Source organism: Gopherus evgoodei, chromosome 10 (assembly GCF_007399415.2).
Source record: "Gopherus evgoodei ecotype Sinaloan lineage chromosome 10, rGopEvg1_v1.p, whole genome shotgun sequence".
Lineage (NCBI taxonomy): Eukaryota > Metazoa > Chordata > Testudines > Testudinidae > Gopherus > Gopherus evgoodei.
In genome coordinates, this window is record NC_044331.1 from 27818669 (window position 1) to 27834787 (window position 16119).

Genomic DNA, 16119 nt, shown 5'->3' on the forward strand with positions numbered 1-16119 from the left:
TCCTCTAACAATTATGATTTAAAGTTCTGAGGAAGTGGGATCTCATCAGTTTATTAGTAAACTTAAATTCATAGATATTCAGAAGGGATCACTGACATCCTATATAACACGGGTCATAGAGCTTCCCCCAAATAATTCCTAGATCATATCTTTAACAAAAACTCCCAATCTTGACTTAAAAATGTAAGTGGTGGAGAATCCACTATGACCCTTGGGAAGTTGTTCCAGTGGTAAGTTTCTTAAAGAGTTACTTAAAGGTGCCATCATTTTGTCAAAGAGCTTCAGGCAGATAGACAACTTTTAAAGAGTACATCTAAAGCTTTGAGTTGTGGAATAAATTATAACTTGAATTTTTTTTTTTAAGGAGACTATATTCTTGATGCAAAACCAAAAGAGATTTCTGATATTCAACGTCTAAATTATGAGCAGGTAAGAAACAGTTTCTAAAAAGCAATTGTTTGTTTATTCAGTAATGAACTAAAGCATTTTTAAAAAAAAATTCACTAAATTACTTTTGTTGAGACTTTGTAAAATCCACCAATGTATGGAAGATAGAGCCTTTGTTCTTTATTTATTCAGTATCGACTTTAGTTTTACAGTATCTCTCCTAAAGTAGAGAAGAGTAGTTATTGCTGTGCGAATCACTTTCTTGAAGAGACAACAGTTTTTTCTTGTTTATAGTAACAGATTGGCCTTGGGCTTAGTGTTCAATCTGACTTCTAAGTCTTTCCCTCTCTGCTAGCAAAGAAAATAAAATGTCTTTGCATTCTGTTATATCAGCCATGGCAAAATGAATTCCTTTATCTGCAGCAAGAATAATGACAGACTCCATTGTACTTTATTTTAAAATAGTTCATATTTTCAGTTCAGATGTCCCTGGAGTAATGGTAGTAGGTACTTATTCTGAAATCTGTGATAACTGAAAACCATGCTTTTCAGATTAGCCTACCCTATTCAGATGGGAACAGAAAATGTAATCTTTTTATTAATCTGTAGATGCTGCTGTAACCAGATCACAGAAGTAGTACAGAAAGTCTTAAGAATTCTGTGAAATGTTTTATAGCTATTTCTTCTAACTTGAATTGAGGATATAGTAGTTGATCTAATAACAGTAATATACTTATTCCATTTTTAAATACAACTGCGGTAAAGGTGTTTCTCCCATGTATGTATTTTTAATAACAGACCAGTTGTGGGTGTTGCTGGTATAGAGTGACTGCCACATTTAATCTCAGATGTGGGTGATCTTACATATATGTTTGAAAAGAGCTTTGGGAGCCTTTTGGGATGAGTCACTATAAACATGAACTTTTTTTTAAAAAACCGCCCTGTAGAGGCAATTGGGGTGCATGCAAATAGTAATTTTCTTACTAAAACCAAAAATCACTATACATACCCAAATTAAAAGGCCGTGACCTGCACAAAGTTTTTAAAATATATTATTTGATATAGCACCAATAATGCATTCTGAATTTTTTAAAGTCCTTTTTAAAATGTGCAACTTTTTCTGCTTCCTGTTGATGTTTAAGAAGTGACCTGATTGCAACACCACCCAGGATGCTCAGCTCATTCCTCACTTTTGTTTCAGAGCACGCTTCTGTCTGACACACCTCTTTGTTTTCGCTTTGAGATTTGATGCTTGTGATACTGGTAAACATCCTCTTGTAGGATCTGAAGAAAGATGTGTACCAGCAATAAAACGGTGAATCTGACCACAAAGTAAATGAAATGGGAGAGGAGTTGAAAGAAATATTTTTCTTTAATGTTTTGTTTATGGTAATCTTATGAGTTATTTGTTATAAATGTATTCCTACATTTTGTATCTACGTGTTTTCTCACTCCATTTTAAATACTAAAAAAGACAAAGTGACATCATGAAAGCTTGTATACGAGCTTATGTAAGTGCCAACAGTGACTGATGTAAGCAGTTTTTCTTTAAAAGGTGTCTTGAGTCACTTTAAAGGGTCTAGGGCTCCGGCTGCCGCGGAGAGCCCGGAGCTCTTTAAATCACCGCTGGAGCTCTGCTGCTGCTACCCTGGAGCTGCGGCAGGGGGGCTCAGGCAGCGCTTTAAAGGGTTCGGGGCTCCGGCTGCTGCGGGTAGCCCCAGGCCCTTTAAATCCCGCTGGAGCCCTGCTGCTGCTACCCCAGGGCTGCTACAGTGGGGCTCTGCCAGCAATTTAAAGGGCGTGGGGTTCCCTGCAGCCAGAGCACCAGGCTCTTTAAATCACCACTGCAGCCCTGCCACCGGTACCCTGATATAACAGCATTTCACTTATAACACGGTAGGGATTTTTGGCTCCACAAGGCCGCGTTATTTCGGGGTAGTGGTGTATTGTACTGGTGACTCCTTTCACATAGCAAACCTTAAGTGTGACACCCGCCCCCCCCTTATAAATGTTTATATATTTAATACCATTATAAATGCTGGAGACAAAGCGGGATTTGGGGTGGAGGCTGACAGCTCGCGACCCCCCCATGTAAAACCTCGTGACCCCCTGAGAGGACCCGAACCCCTGCCTTAAGCAATCAGGACAAAACATTGAGATCATGCAGAAATATTTCCTATTACAGACCTTGATAAATTTACAAGATGCACCTACTAGTCAGCATGAGGTATAAAAAATGAAGGGGATCTGTGCTGTTATGTTCCAGTAAAAAGAACATGATACACAAAATAGTGAACAGTATATAGAGAAGATAGGTTGGGTACTTCTGTTTCATTTTTCTACTAATATAAGAAAAGTAGACCTTTTAATGAACCAATTTAGCAACACATTTCAAACTAATAAGGAAACAATTTTTCATAAAACACACAATTAGCCTGTGGAACTGAACGCCACAAGATACCAATGAGACCAAGAGCCTTGCAGAGTTCAGAAAAAGGTTGACATTCATGATATATTGATAATGAAAACATCTAGAATTACAGTTGAATAAACTACTCCCTATGAGTAGGCTATTCCATGACTATTTCTTGCATGTTCCTCTAAAGCAGCAAGTATTGGCCACCGTTGGAGGTAGGATACAAGATTAGATTGACCAATGATCTGGTAAGGCAATGCTTAGTCTTTCCTACCCATCCCAGAGCCTCCTGGCTGCTGTGAAGGAGAGAAGCTTTTGTTACTATACCCCTCTCCTCAGCTTGCTGGCTCCTACGGAGTGTGGGCATAGAATGGATCAGGTCTCCACTGTTCGACTTCTCACCTAAAGCCTCCTGGCTGCTGGGAAGGATGGTGTGAAGAAGCATCCTCCTTTATCTACCTCTAGACCACTTTTTGAGTCTGTCTCCTCTGTGAAGTGCCTGTTTCTATGCTTTATTGCTTTCTCTATAACATTTGTGTAAATTTGATATGATTCTGGAGTTTCATTGCCTCCCACAGGTTCTGAATAGAAACAGTGAAACAGACTAGAGTCTAAATATTCTGCTGGTGCTTGGTAATGCTGTGCAAAGGCACTGGAACTGACTGCAGATTAGGGAAGACAATGCTGAGTTGGTTTGCAGTTTGAAATATTTATTCTGGAATCATAAAGAACAGAAAAATAGTTTTGTGGTTTTTTTAATTTTTTGTAGAAAAAGCTTAATTTTTGTAGAAACTGCTAACATATGCCCCCAAGTAGCAGGAAAAGCTTCCTACTTGCCTCCAGTGAGTGAATTTTTTCAGCTCCATCTACATGTGTTCATAGCTTATTCCCTGTGCATAACATTTTTAAAGGAGAGAGAGGGATTTCATTGGAAGTAAATGATTAGAGTTTGAAATGGAACTATTTACTTTTTATTACTGGATCTCCTTATTTTGTTTGGGAGAATTTACACATACTTCTTGTATTTGTTGTGCTGGAAACAGCAAGTTGAGTGGTATTGTGGAAACTGAAATTGACCTGGAGCATAGTCTTTCAGAATTATAAAAATAAATCATTTTGGATAATTCTGAGTTATAAACTTTGATTGGAGTAACTGACATATAATGCTTCATGTGTCCAAGTGAGTGCTAAGTGATCAATGGTTACAAGATCGAAATCTTGTGATTTCCAAGTTATTGGAAAAATATTGTCTAGAGGTAGGTGCAGTGTACTGGAATAAGGTTGAAGAAAATTAGCTATCCATTTAAAGTGCAGCCTCTCTGGCCTCCCTTTACCAAACTGGATGAGTTTACCATGTAAAAGCAGCAAAGAGTCCTGTGGCACTTTATAGACTAACTGACGCATAGGAGCATGAGCTTTTGTGAGTGAATACGCCCACGAAAGCTCATGCTCCTATGCGTCTGTTAGTCTATAAGGTGCCACAGGACTCTTTGCTGCTTTTAAAGATCCAGGCTAACTCTGATAACTAACTGGTATCCCTCTGATACTTGATACCATGTAATTGTCATACAATTGTTTTTGGTATGTTTTTCTTTACATCGTTAAAGAGATTAGTGTAGGTATATTTTAACTTCTGTGCCAAATTGCTTTGTAAATATATAAATAGTCATATTTATCCAGTATTTTCTAATAATCTTATTAGTGCTCACTTTGTGGAGTAGCAAACCCAGCCATTCTTATGGCGACCTAGTTGTTTGTTCCACTTTCTCAGCAAATATTTCATAGTGCTCTGGTGAGGTAGTGTATTTCTAAGAATGCATTCCGCCTTGAGAGAAAATATGTATTATTGTTTAAAAATCAGTTTAATATAAACTGGAAACACAATTATGCACTAATCATAATTGTGTGGTTACTGTACGGTGTCACTACAGTGTAGAGAAGATTGTTTGGGTGTCTTTACTGTACATTTCCGTACCTTAACTCATTTGGATTTTTAATGTAACCTTATCTGCATTTTTTTTGGTGTGTAATATCTGTTTTTGGGGTGGTTACAGCATCTTTGTAGTGTGTTTTTATTCTTACATAACTGATATGTTAAAATAGAGTTAAGACTGAGACTACATAGATGTTGTTTCGGACTATATTGGGATGATTTAATTAACTAATTGAAACTATCTGCTGCTTGTCAACCTAATGAGAGCAGGTACTATACTTTGCATTTCTCTTGTTCTCAGTGTGTGGTTCTTCTAAAAAAAATCAAATAAAGGATGAGAAACCACATTTTACTGAAGAATTTATAGTTTTAGAAGTATGTCTCTCTCATCTCTGGACTCCACTGTAAGTTTACATATGCCTCATGAGAGCTCTTAATCACTTGAATAGTAGCATGCTTCCTCTTCCTCCTTGTGCTTTTATGTGAAGTGGCTGCAACGCTCAAGTTCCTTCTCACCTCCCATGGCAGTGAGGTGGAGCTTGGACTGTATTTGACCTGTTTCTTTTTTCTAGGCTTTGGAATGCTTAATTTGTCAAGAAATCTCTCTTCACTTTCTTTATTTCAATACTTTTATTAAAAATTCATTTAAATGGGCATTCTCCTCTCCCCAAAAAGGAAAAGGTCAAGAAGGGGAAGATTCTCCTGCACACCTCCTTGTACAGTGGGTTGAAATGCTTCACACCAACTGTTTGTAATGGCATACTAGAATCTCACTGGGTTTAAACCTGTCCTTATCATTGTCTGATGCCTTTATCTGCTGATTAGAGAACCTGCTCCAGCATTGTCCTCTTAAACTTTTAGGACTCCATCTGCCACTCGAAGCAGTCTTTCTAGTGACCATTACCCTAGCCAGAAGAGTGAGCAAGTTTCAGGCACTCGGAGTGGAAACTTCTTTCATCTTGTTTCATAAAGCCAGTCGCACTGAGACCTCATGCAAAAATTTAATTCCCAAGACATTTTCTGATTTCAATTTGCCTGTGTCTTCGAAAGCCACATTCCACACAAGGGGAGAAGATGATCCATATCCTAGATGTATCCAGAGCTCTTCAATGTTGCATCAACAGGACAAAATCTTTTAGACTGTCCCCATGTCTGTAGTTGGCTGCTCCAATGGTCAAGGCATTTCATCAGACTTTCAAATGGGTAACCCATATCTCACTGTGCTACCCAATGGCTTAGGTACTTCTCCATTTGACTATTAAGGGTCGTGCCCTCAGAACCCAAGTGGCATCCTTGGCCTGTTTCTGAAATGTGCTGATATCTGAAATCTGCAAGGCTGCTAAGTGGAGCAGCCATCCATGTTTGTCCAACATTATGCATTGGACTAATAAGAGGCCAAAATTGCAAGAGTGGTACTCCAGTCACTATTCAACAGGTGCAATTGAAACTTCTCATTCCCACCATCCTGAAGAAGGTACTGCTTGCCAGTCATCTGTTATGGGATCCACGCTGACACATACTTAAAAAAAGAATGGGGTTTCTTCGAGTGATTGCTCATGTGCATTCCACAATAGGTGTGTGTGCTCTCCACATGCACTGGTGCCCGAGCAGTGCCTGTTGGGGAGTGCCCCTAGCGATCCCTGGAGTGGCGCCTCTGTAGTGCGGTATAAGGGGTGTGGCGCGCTCCCCCCCACCCTCAGTTCCTTTTTGCCAGCAGTGAAGGTGCGTCAGAACTGCTCTGCTCCAGCTTGGCTGCAACTTCCCTCTTGAACTCTTGTTCATTCGTAGTTAGTAGCACCTGTATTTTAGTGTTGGTTTAGTGCGCCCGGGTTGGGGCATGCTCCAGGCTTTAAGTTGTGTGGCACTTGCAGGCGGACAGTGCCAGAGAGTGATCCGCATGCGGACTGTTTACACTGTCTGGGGGAAACTCATCTCAGCGATTGCCGCAAGATTTGCAGATCCTTCAAGCCTCGGACCAAAAAGGAAAGGGACATTTGACTCCGAGCCACTCTGATGGAGTCTGTTTGACCCCAACTCAAGTATGCCACTCTGAATCGGCACCAAGCACCGTGGCGTTGGTGCATGGCGACCCTTCAGTGCCTTCCACCAGCCAGCACTGCTCCCTGTCAACGTAACACTCCAAAAGAGCTAAGAAGAGGTCTTCTCCTTTGAGACACCGGAGCAAGACGGGGGAGAGACTAGACCCATGTTGTGCAGTTCTGGGTTTGGGTCTGGGTTCTGGGTCTGAGTCTAGTCTGGGTCCATGCTGGAGGCCCTGCAAGCGGCCCAGGATGTTATGTCTGTGCCGGTACCAGGGGACCTGCAACCATTGGTTCCCCAGCCCAGAGGCAAGCCACCACTTGGATCTCCGCAGTCGCCACCTGGTCAGTACCGTTCACAGTCTAGGGAATGTTCCCAACGCCGTTCGCTGCTCAGCGACTGCCTCGTGTGCAGTCCATGCCAGTCCCAGTCAACCCCCACCAGGTTGTCTGGCTGGGTACTGACTGGCAGGGGTTCCAGGCACTGCTCCTCCTCAAGGGACCATAGACCTCATGAGGAAAGCATGCCCTGTCAAGACTGGGACAGACAGTACTGGAGGTCCTAGCCTCTGAGAGGCTACCATAGCCCATCGTTGTACAGGCATCAACACCGTTCCTGTTGTTCATCTCGCTTGAGGGCCCTGCCACAGCTCTGCTCCCTCAGTCCCAGGCATCAATTGCCGGCAACTCACTGTCGCAGATCTGCCCGTTGGAACGGCTGCTACTGGTAGTACTTCCGCTCCTCCACCCTGGGATCACATCTCATGGTTGGCACCGCTCCCAACACCGCTGCCGCTCCTGGTCTGAGCGCAGCAGCAGGTCATATGCCTGGCCTCCCTTCATAGTCATCAATCAATGGGACAGGCTGGTCAGGCTGAACAGCCTGCTCCACCAGTGCCACAGCAGGTGCAGTGGCATCAGGCTCCTTGGCCAGCACCATGGTACCAATGGGGTCCCATGACCCCAGCGCAGCCCCTGGTGGTGACTTGTTTTGGTGGCCAGAGCCTCAGAGAGACTGTCAGCCTCCCTATCTCAGTCTCCCAGGAAGGAGTCAGAGGGGCGTTCATCACCGGTTCTGTGCCCAGAGGACAACCAAGTGGTGGGACCTCGAGCACCGGTGGGTATGCAGAGTACTGCACCCTCATCCTCCCTGATGAGGCAATTATGGCCCCTCCTCCACCTGTTCCACAGGAGGACTCCAAGGCCCATCAGGAACTGTTGAAAAGGGTAGCTTCAAGCCAAGGAGGTGGAGGAATCTTCGGACTCCCTCTTCAACGTCCTCTCAGCTCAGCACCAGGCAGAGTGGCCCTCCCACTCCATGAAGGGGTGGAAAAGATTTTGAATGCCTTGTGGCAAACCCTGGCTTTCTTGCCCCCAGTCTCTAAGAGGATGGAACGGAAGTACTTTGTGTTTGCCAAGGTGCGTGAATACACCCACCCTGCCCCCCAACTCCCTAGTGGCTGAATCGGTCAACCACAGGGAGAGGCAGGGCCAACCAGCCCCTACTCTGAAAAATAAAGACTCAAGGAGACAGGACCTATTCAGGAAAGAGGTTTATTTATCGTCAAGTTTCCAGTTAAGAGTGGCGGACCATCAAGCCCTCCTGGGGAGGCACAAGTTCAATTTGTGGAGCACTCTGCCCAAATTCGAGAACTCCCTCCAAGAGCGTGACAAGGAGTTCAAGGCTCTGGTGGAGGAAGGTACAGCGGCTACCAGGGTGACCCGTCAGGCAATGTTGGATGCTGCGGATGGGACTGCAAGGTCGAAGGCCTCTGCAGTGTCCACGAGGAGGGCATCATGGCTCCTGCTGTCTGGGCTGTCCAGCGAGGCGCAGAACTCCTTACAGAACCTTCGGTTCAATGGCAGGGCCCTGTTTTGCGGAACAGACAGACGTGAAATTGCACGGCCTGAAGGATTCTTGAACAACATTAATGACCCTTGGCCTCTCTGTTCCAGCCCTGGCCAGGACCAAGTTTAAGCTGCAGCAGCTCCCACCCAGGCCACCCACTCTAAATATGAGCCCCCTTATAAAAAAAAAAAATCAAGGGACTATAAGAAACGCTGGCAGAGGCAGTCCCAGTTCGCCCCCCACCTCGGCCCTCCGACGGTAGACAGGCAGGAAAGCGCCAGTTTTGACGGGACTCCTGGGAGCAACTTACCAGTTCATACCAGGGATCCACCTGCAGTAAAGCTTCCCTTCTCTAACTGTTTGCTCTTTCTCCCGCAATGGTCGTGGTTGACCTCAGACCGATGGGTCCTTAGCACCGTCTCCGGGGGCTACACCCTACAGTTTTATCTCTACCCCGCCTGGCCTCCGTCCCTCCTGGAACCCCTCTCATGAGGCCCTGCTCAAGCAGGAGGTGTGGTGGCTCTTTGGCCTAGGAATGGTGGAAGTGGTACCAGCAGAGTCCAGACACAAAGGTTTCTACTCCTGCTACTTCATTATCCCAAAGGCCAAAGGAGGGCTCAGGCGCATCCTGGACTTGTGAGGCCTGAACCAGTGCATGGTAAAACTCAAGTTTCGCATGGTCTCTCTGGCCTCCATCATCCCCTCTCTGGATCCCGGGGACTGGTATGTCTCCCTTGATCGGCAGGACACATACTTCCACATTCCATATATTTGAGGGGCACAGATGTTTCCTCTATTTCACAGTTGGGCAGGAACACTACCAATTTACGGTCCTCCTGTTTGGCCTGTCCACGTTCCCAGGGCTTTCACAAAGTGCATGTCTGTGGTAGCAGCCTACCTCAGACGTCGTGGGGTTCAGATCTTCCTCTATCTCAACGACTGACTGATCAAAGGCAGCTCCAAATTGCAGGTGTGGGATCATGTGGCCCTCATCCTGTCCACATGTGCCACTCTGGGCCTGTTGGTAAACAACATCAAGTCCAAGTTCGTCCTGGTACAGCACATAGAGGTAACATCCCAATATTAAGGTTGCCTAACACTTCACAACTACAGTTGTTCACAGCAGAACTTGGTCTTGCCTTTTAAAATAAATAAATAAATAAATAAATTGGACTGTGTGTGTGTGTGAGAGAGAGAGAGAGAAATCATATGTTGATGGAAACATTTTGTTTAAGAGTGTAGAATCAAGCACTTTAAAGTTAAGATATAGACAACCTTAATTTGGGTACTACTTTCATTCTACTACAGTGTGTGCATGCAAGAGAAAGAAGCAGACATGGATGGATTTTACTCATGTTTACCTCTGGGAGCTGGCTAGTTTGAACTTCATGCCAATACTGAACACAGCTTGTGATGAAATTACACCACTTAAGAATTTAAAAGTTTTAAGGTTGTCTTTTCTCCTTATTAACCTAAAACTGGACCTTCAGGATACTTCAAGAAAGGCAAAAAACCCCACCAGACAATTTGCACTAATAATTTCTCTAGCCCCTAAACAATTTGCCCTAGCCCCCAAAACCCCTGTTCCATACCTCTTGCACCCACACCCAGCAACTGTCCAGTTTCACTCCCAGGCTCTTTCCCAGCAATTACTTCCCTCTCCCTCAGCTCCTCTATTACCCCGACTCCCTCAAGCCTTTGCACTGGTTCTGAGAGGTGTGGGAAATACATTTCTGTATTGTAGGTTTAAATGAATTATTAGTCAAGTTACATATTAATATGCCTAATAAGGAATCGTTTTCTCAAATAACGTTTCCTGAATCTTGTTTGTTTGTCTGTATTGTTACAGACATACCTGTTGACAGGTATTTTGAAATAAATTAGCAAAATAATTTGAAACTGGTGTGATTTATATTGTTGTTTTGACAAAATATGCAGAATTTTGCAGAACATTTAATTTTTTGGTGCAAAATTCCCCCAGGAGTAATATGTTTAATTGATAGCCTGCATAAAGCTCTGGCTTGACCATCAGTAAAAGCGATATGGAGCCTTAGGCTCAGTTCCTAGCTTCATGAAGTTACTTTTCATACAATTTAAGTCATGAATGGTGGGTCAGTCTCCACAGATGCCAGATTCCAAAGCGAAGAGTTCTAGATGAGTAGAGTTTTTAATGTGCTTTTTTGAAATAAACTAGACATTGTTAGTTTAAGTTTATATAAGTGAAAACTTAATCCATTTAGATAATGAAGAAATGATTTGGTTTCAAATAGTACATTTTACATAATGTTGTTGTTGTTTTAACAGAGGGCAGGCACCCAGTTTAACAGAAATTAGCAGAAATGAAAAATTCATGATATCATTATTATACTGAAATCAGATTCTCAAAATTGTCATTGAAATTCATCAGTTTAGGTATAAAATACTTTTCTACCCTCAAAGCAGTAATTATATGGGAAAATGTAATGGGCTATTATTTGCTTAAGCTCTCAAGTCACTAAATGCCAGAGTTAAAGATTGAGATGAAACTTTGTTTTCTTGTGTGTGTGTATGTATTACCATACTATTTCTTAAATTTGATAGAATACTTTACATCACTTTGTACAATCTTACCCACGCATATCAACTAATAGTTTTTTTACACACAAACTAATTTTGTTATCCATGATTCCATATTCTTGAGTTAGAATTTTTGTATAACATTATGCTGATGTGTGTTCTAATAACTCTTCTTTTCGACCAATACTGCCATACTTAAATTCAATTCAGTGATAAAGGATTTAATGATGAAGCTAACTTTGTGGCAAACTTTTTTGGCCTGTATATGCCAGCAAACTTGCATTACTCCAGTGCATATTTTAATCTGAAATTCCCATTTTGTAATTATGGTTTCATAAAAAATATTTTATGGACTCATCATGCAGATAGTGCTACTAGATATTACATCACAGGTTGTAGAATAAAATGATACAAGTGGAGCATATGCCTATGGTTAAAGTAGATAGAGCATTGTCATTTTAAAAAGCCCCTTTCAACTGTTATAACTTTGCAAACTTTTACATTTTGGGATGAAACTTTCCAGGGTTTGATCTCCTCTAGAGATTTGAGTAAAAATAGTTCAGTTGATTTTAAGTAGGAAGAGAGAATGTGTAGTGGGTAGGGAGGAAATGACACTCTTGCCAAAAAATTAAATTTAAAAAAAAAAAAGCCTTTTTGAATGATAGTTCCCTAGTATCTTAAAGGTTGGGGTAGAAACTCAAAAATTGGCGCACATATATCATTAGGAAGTTGAATGAAAATACTTTTTGAATTGACTGAGTTACGAGGAGAGAAGTTAGACTGTGTGCATGTACACTGATTTTTTTAATTCCTTTTTTTACTATATCTTAACACAGATGCAAGTCCTGTCTTATCTTTTTATTGATTCATTAACCTGCTTAAAAATTAACTACTAACTTTAGAAATCTACTCTCTTGTTTAATCATTCCAGTTGTCTGGGAATTCACTGCCATTTAGTAGATTGCTTTTCATTTGTTCAGGTCATTTTGTGGCGTACCCATTTAACACTCTTATTTACCAAATTGGCTCACTAATCATAGTCTGCCACTTATTTTTCCTTGATACTCACCATGTAGCCCATTCGTCATTTTCTCCATTCTTTCCTCTTCTCACTATCTTTCTTTCCCTTCATTCCTCTCCAACTGTTTTCATTAACTCCATGTTCTCTTACTTTTGACTCCATTTCCTCTTCTGCTTACTCTCCCTAATCTCCAGTGCATCTAACCCTTTTTCTCCATTCCCATCTTTTCTACCTCCAGCCACCTTAACAGAAGTGGGACTGGTCTTCTGATTCCTTCTCTCCTCCATTTCCATCCTGACTCCCCGTTTTTTAATCAATTTTCCACTAATTCCAGTCCTCTGAAATTGCTTTTAGTTTTTAGTGGTGTCTTGATAGCCATTTCTCATAGCCTCTTTGAGCCCTTTGCAACTATTGACACTGCAATAATACTCTCCTCAAAATCCTGGTCTGTCTTGCTGCAAGATACTGCCCTCTCCTTTTTCTCCTCTTGCTTCTCAGATCATACCTTCATCTGTTTTGGTGGATGATCCTGCAAAACTGTGTGGAGATCTCACAAGGCATTGATCTTGGGTGCCTCCTCTTATTACTTTATATTAGGGCTGTCAATTAATCACAGTTAACTCACGCAATTAACTCAAATTAATTGTGATTAAAAAAATTGATCTCACTTATAACAATAGAATACCAATTTAAATTCATTACATATTTTTGGATGTTTCTATACCTTTTCAATATTGATTTCAATTACAACAAAGTGCCCAGTGCTCACTTTATATTATTTTTAATACAAATATATGCTTTGTAAAAATGATAAGAAATAATATATTTCAATTCACTTCATACAAGTACTGAAGTGCAATCTCTTTATCGTGAAAGTTTAACTTACAAATATGAATTTTTGTTGTTGTTGCATAACTGCGCTCTAAAACAAAACAATGTAAAACTTCAGAGCCTACAAGTCCACTCAGTCCTACTTATTGTGCCAGTTGTTAAGACAAATAAGTTTGTTTACACTGACAGGAGATACTGCTGCCTACTTATTTAAAATGTCACCTGAAAGTGAGGACAGGCGTTCGTGTGGCACTTTTCTAGTCGGCGTTGCAAGGTATTTATATGCCCTTTCATGCTTCGGCCACCATTCCAGAGGATATACTTCCATGCTGCGGATGCTTGTTTAAAAAAAATGCATCAATTAAATTTGTGACTGTACTTCTTAGGGGGGGAGAATGTATGTTTCCTGCTCTGTTTTACCTGCATTCTACATATATTTCATGTTATAGCCGTCTTGGATGGTGACCCAGCACATATTATATTCGTTTTAAGAACACTTTCACAGCAGATTTGACAAAATGCAAAATACCAATGTGAGATTTCTAAAAACAGCTAGAGCACTTGACCCAAGGTTTAAGACTCTGAAGTACCATCTAAAATCTGAGCGAGATGAGGTATGGAGCATGCATTCAGAAGTCTTAAGAGCAAAACTCTGATGTGGAAATTACAGAACCCAAACCGAAAAAAAAAATTAAAAACATCAACATTCTGCTAGTGGCGTCTGACTCAGCTGATGAAAATGAACATGCGTCAGTCCTCACTACCTTGGATCGCTATTCAGCAGAACCCATCACCAGCATGGAAGCATGTCCTCTGGAATGGTGGTTGAAGCGTGAAGCGACAAATATCTTGCAATGCCAGCTACAACAGTGCCATGCGAACGCCTGTTCTCACTTTCAGGTGACATTGTAAACAAGAAGCAGACAGTATTATCTCCTGCAAATTGTAGCCAACCTTGCTTGTCTGAGTGATTGCCTGACCAAGAAGTAAGATTGAGTGGACTGGTAGACTCTAAAGTTTTACATTGTTTTATTTTTTAATATAGTTTTTTGTACATAATTCTATATTTGTAGGTTCAACTTTCATGAATGAGATTGCGCTACAGTACTTGTATGAGGGGAATTGAAAAATACAATTTTTTAGTTTTTTACAGTGCAGATATTTGTAATAAATATAAAGTGAGCATGGTACACTTTGTTTTGTGTTGTAATTTAAATTAATATATTTGAAAATGTAGTAAACATCCAAACATTTAAAATGAATGGTATTCTGTTTAACAGTGTGATTAATCACGATTTAATTTTTTTAATCGCATGATTAATTGCGAGTAATTTTTTTAATCGCTTGACAGCCCCACTTTATATCCTTTTCCCTAGGAGATATTGACTTAGGCCTGGTCTACACTACGCGTTTATACCAATTTTAGCAGAGTTAAACCGGTTTAACGCTGCACCCCTCCACACAACAAGGCCCTTTATATCGATATAAAGGGCTCTTTAAACTAGTTTCTGTACTCCTCCCCAACGAGAGTAGCGCTGAAATCTGTATTACCATATAGGTTTAGGGTTAGTGTGGCTGCAAATCGACGGTATTGGCCTCCGAGCGGTATCCCACAGTGCACCACTGTGACCGCTCTGGACAGCAATCTGAACTCGGATGCACTGGCCAGGTAGACAGGAAAAGCCCCGTGAACTTTTGAATTTCATTTTCTGTTTGGCCAGCATGGAGAGCTCACCAGCACAGGTAACAATGCAGTCTCCTGAAATCGAAAAAGAGCTCCAGCATGAACCGCACGGGAGGTACTGGATCTGATCACTATAGGGGGAGGGTGGGTTGCTTACAGGGAATGAGTCAATCGGGGGGGGGGGGTCATCAAGGGGAAACAAACACAACAGTCACACCGTACCCTGGCCCGTGATGAAACTCGTTTTCAAAGCTTCTTTGATGCTCACCGCTTCCTGGTGTGCTCTTCTAATCGCCCTGGTGTCTGGCTGCACATAATCAGCGGCCAGGTGATTTGCCTCAGCCTCCCACCCTGCCATAAAGGTCTCCCCCTTACTCTCTGAGATTGTGGAGCACACAGCGAGCAGCAATAACAATGGGGACATTGGTTTGGCTGAGGTCTGAGCGAGTCAGTAATGTGCGCCAGCGTGCCTTTAAATGGCCAAATGCACATTCTACCACCATTCTGAACTTGCTCAGCCTGTAGTTGAACAGCTCCTGACTACTGTCCAGGCTGCCTGTGTATGGCTTCATGAGCCATGGCATCAAGGGGTAGGCTGGGTCACCCAGGATAACAGGCATTTCAACATCACCAACTGTTGTTTTCTGGTCTGGGAAGTAATTCTCTTGCTGCAGCCACTTAAACAGGGTAGTGTTCCTGAAGATGAGTGTCATGAACCCTTCCTGGCCATCTCACGTGGATGTTGGTGAAACGTCCCTTGTGATCCACCAGTGCTTGCAGCACCATTGAAAAGTACCCCTTGCGGTTTACGTACTGGGTGCCCTGGTGCTCTGGTGCCAAGATAGGGATATGGGTTCCATCTATCGCCCCTTCACAGTTAGGGAATCCCATTGCAGCAAAGCCATCCACTATGACCTGTACGTTTCCCAGAGTCACAACCTTTCATAGCAGCAGCTTAATGATTGCTTTGGCTACTTGCATCACAGCAGCCCCCACAGTACATTTTTCCACTCCAAATTGATTCCCGACTGACCGGTAGCTGTCTGGCATTGCAAGCTTCCAGAGGGCTATTGCCACTCGCTTCTCAACTGTGAGGGCTGCTCTCATCTTGGTATTATGGCGTTTCAGGGCAGGGGAAAGCAAGTCACAAAGTTCCATGAAAGTGCCCTTACGCATGCGAAAGATTCGCAGCCACTGTGAATCATCCCAGACCCGCAAAACTATGCGGTCCCACCAGTCTGTGCTTGTTTTCCGGGCCCAAAATCGGCATTCAATGGCTGGAACATGTCCCATTACCAGCAGGATCTCCAAAGCGCAGGGGCCCGCGGTTTGAGAGAATTCTGTGTCCATGTCCTCATCACTCTCGTCGCCGCTCTGCCGTAGCTGCCGCCGCCTTGCTGGCT

General features: G+C 42.4%; 1 protein-coding gene across 4 annotated transcripts in view; it reads left to right on the plus strand.

Annotated features, from left to right (window-relative positions):
* The window catches only part of MINDY2 (MINDY lysine 48 deubiquitinase 2), a 96353-nt gene that overhangs the window by 24461 nt on the left and 55773 nt on the right, over positions 1 to 16119 (plus strand). For all 4 annotated transcript variants that reach the window (XM_030579029.1, XM_030579025.1, XM_030579028.1 and 1 more), the window contains exon 3: positions 365 to 429. In XM_030579029.1, the coding sequence (XP_030434889.1) occupies positions 365 to 429 (65 nt within the window). The remainder of the gene's footprint in view (positions 1 to 364; positions 430 to 16119) is intronic.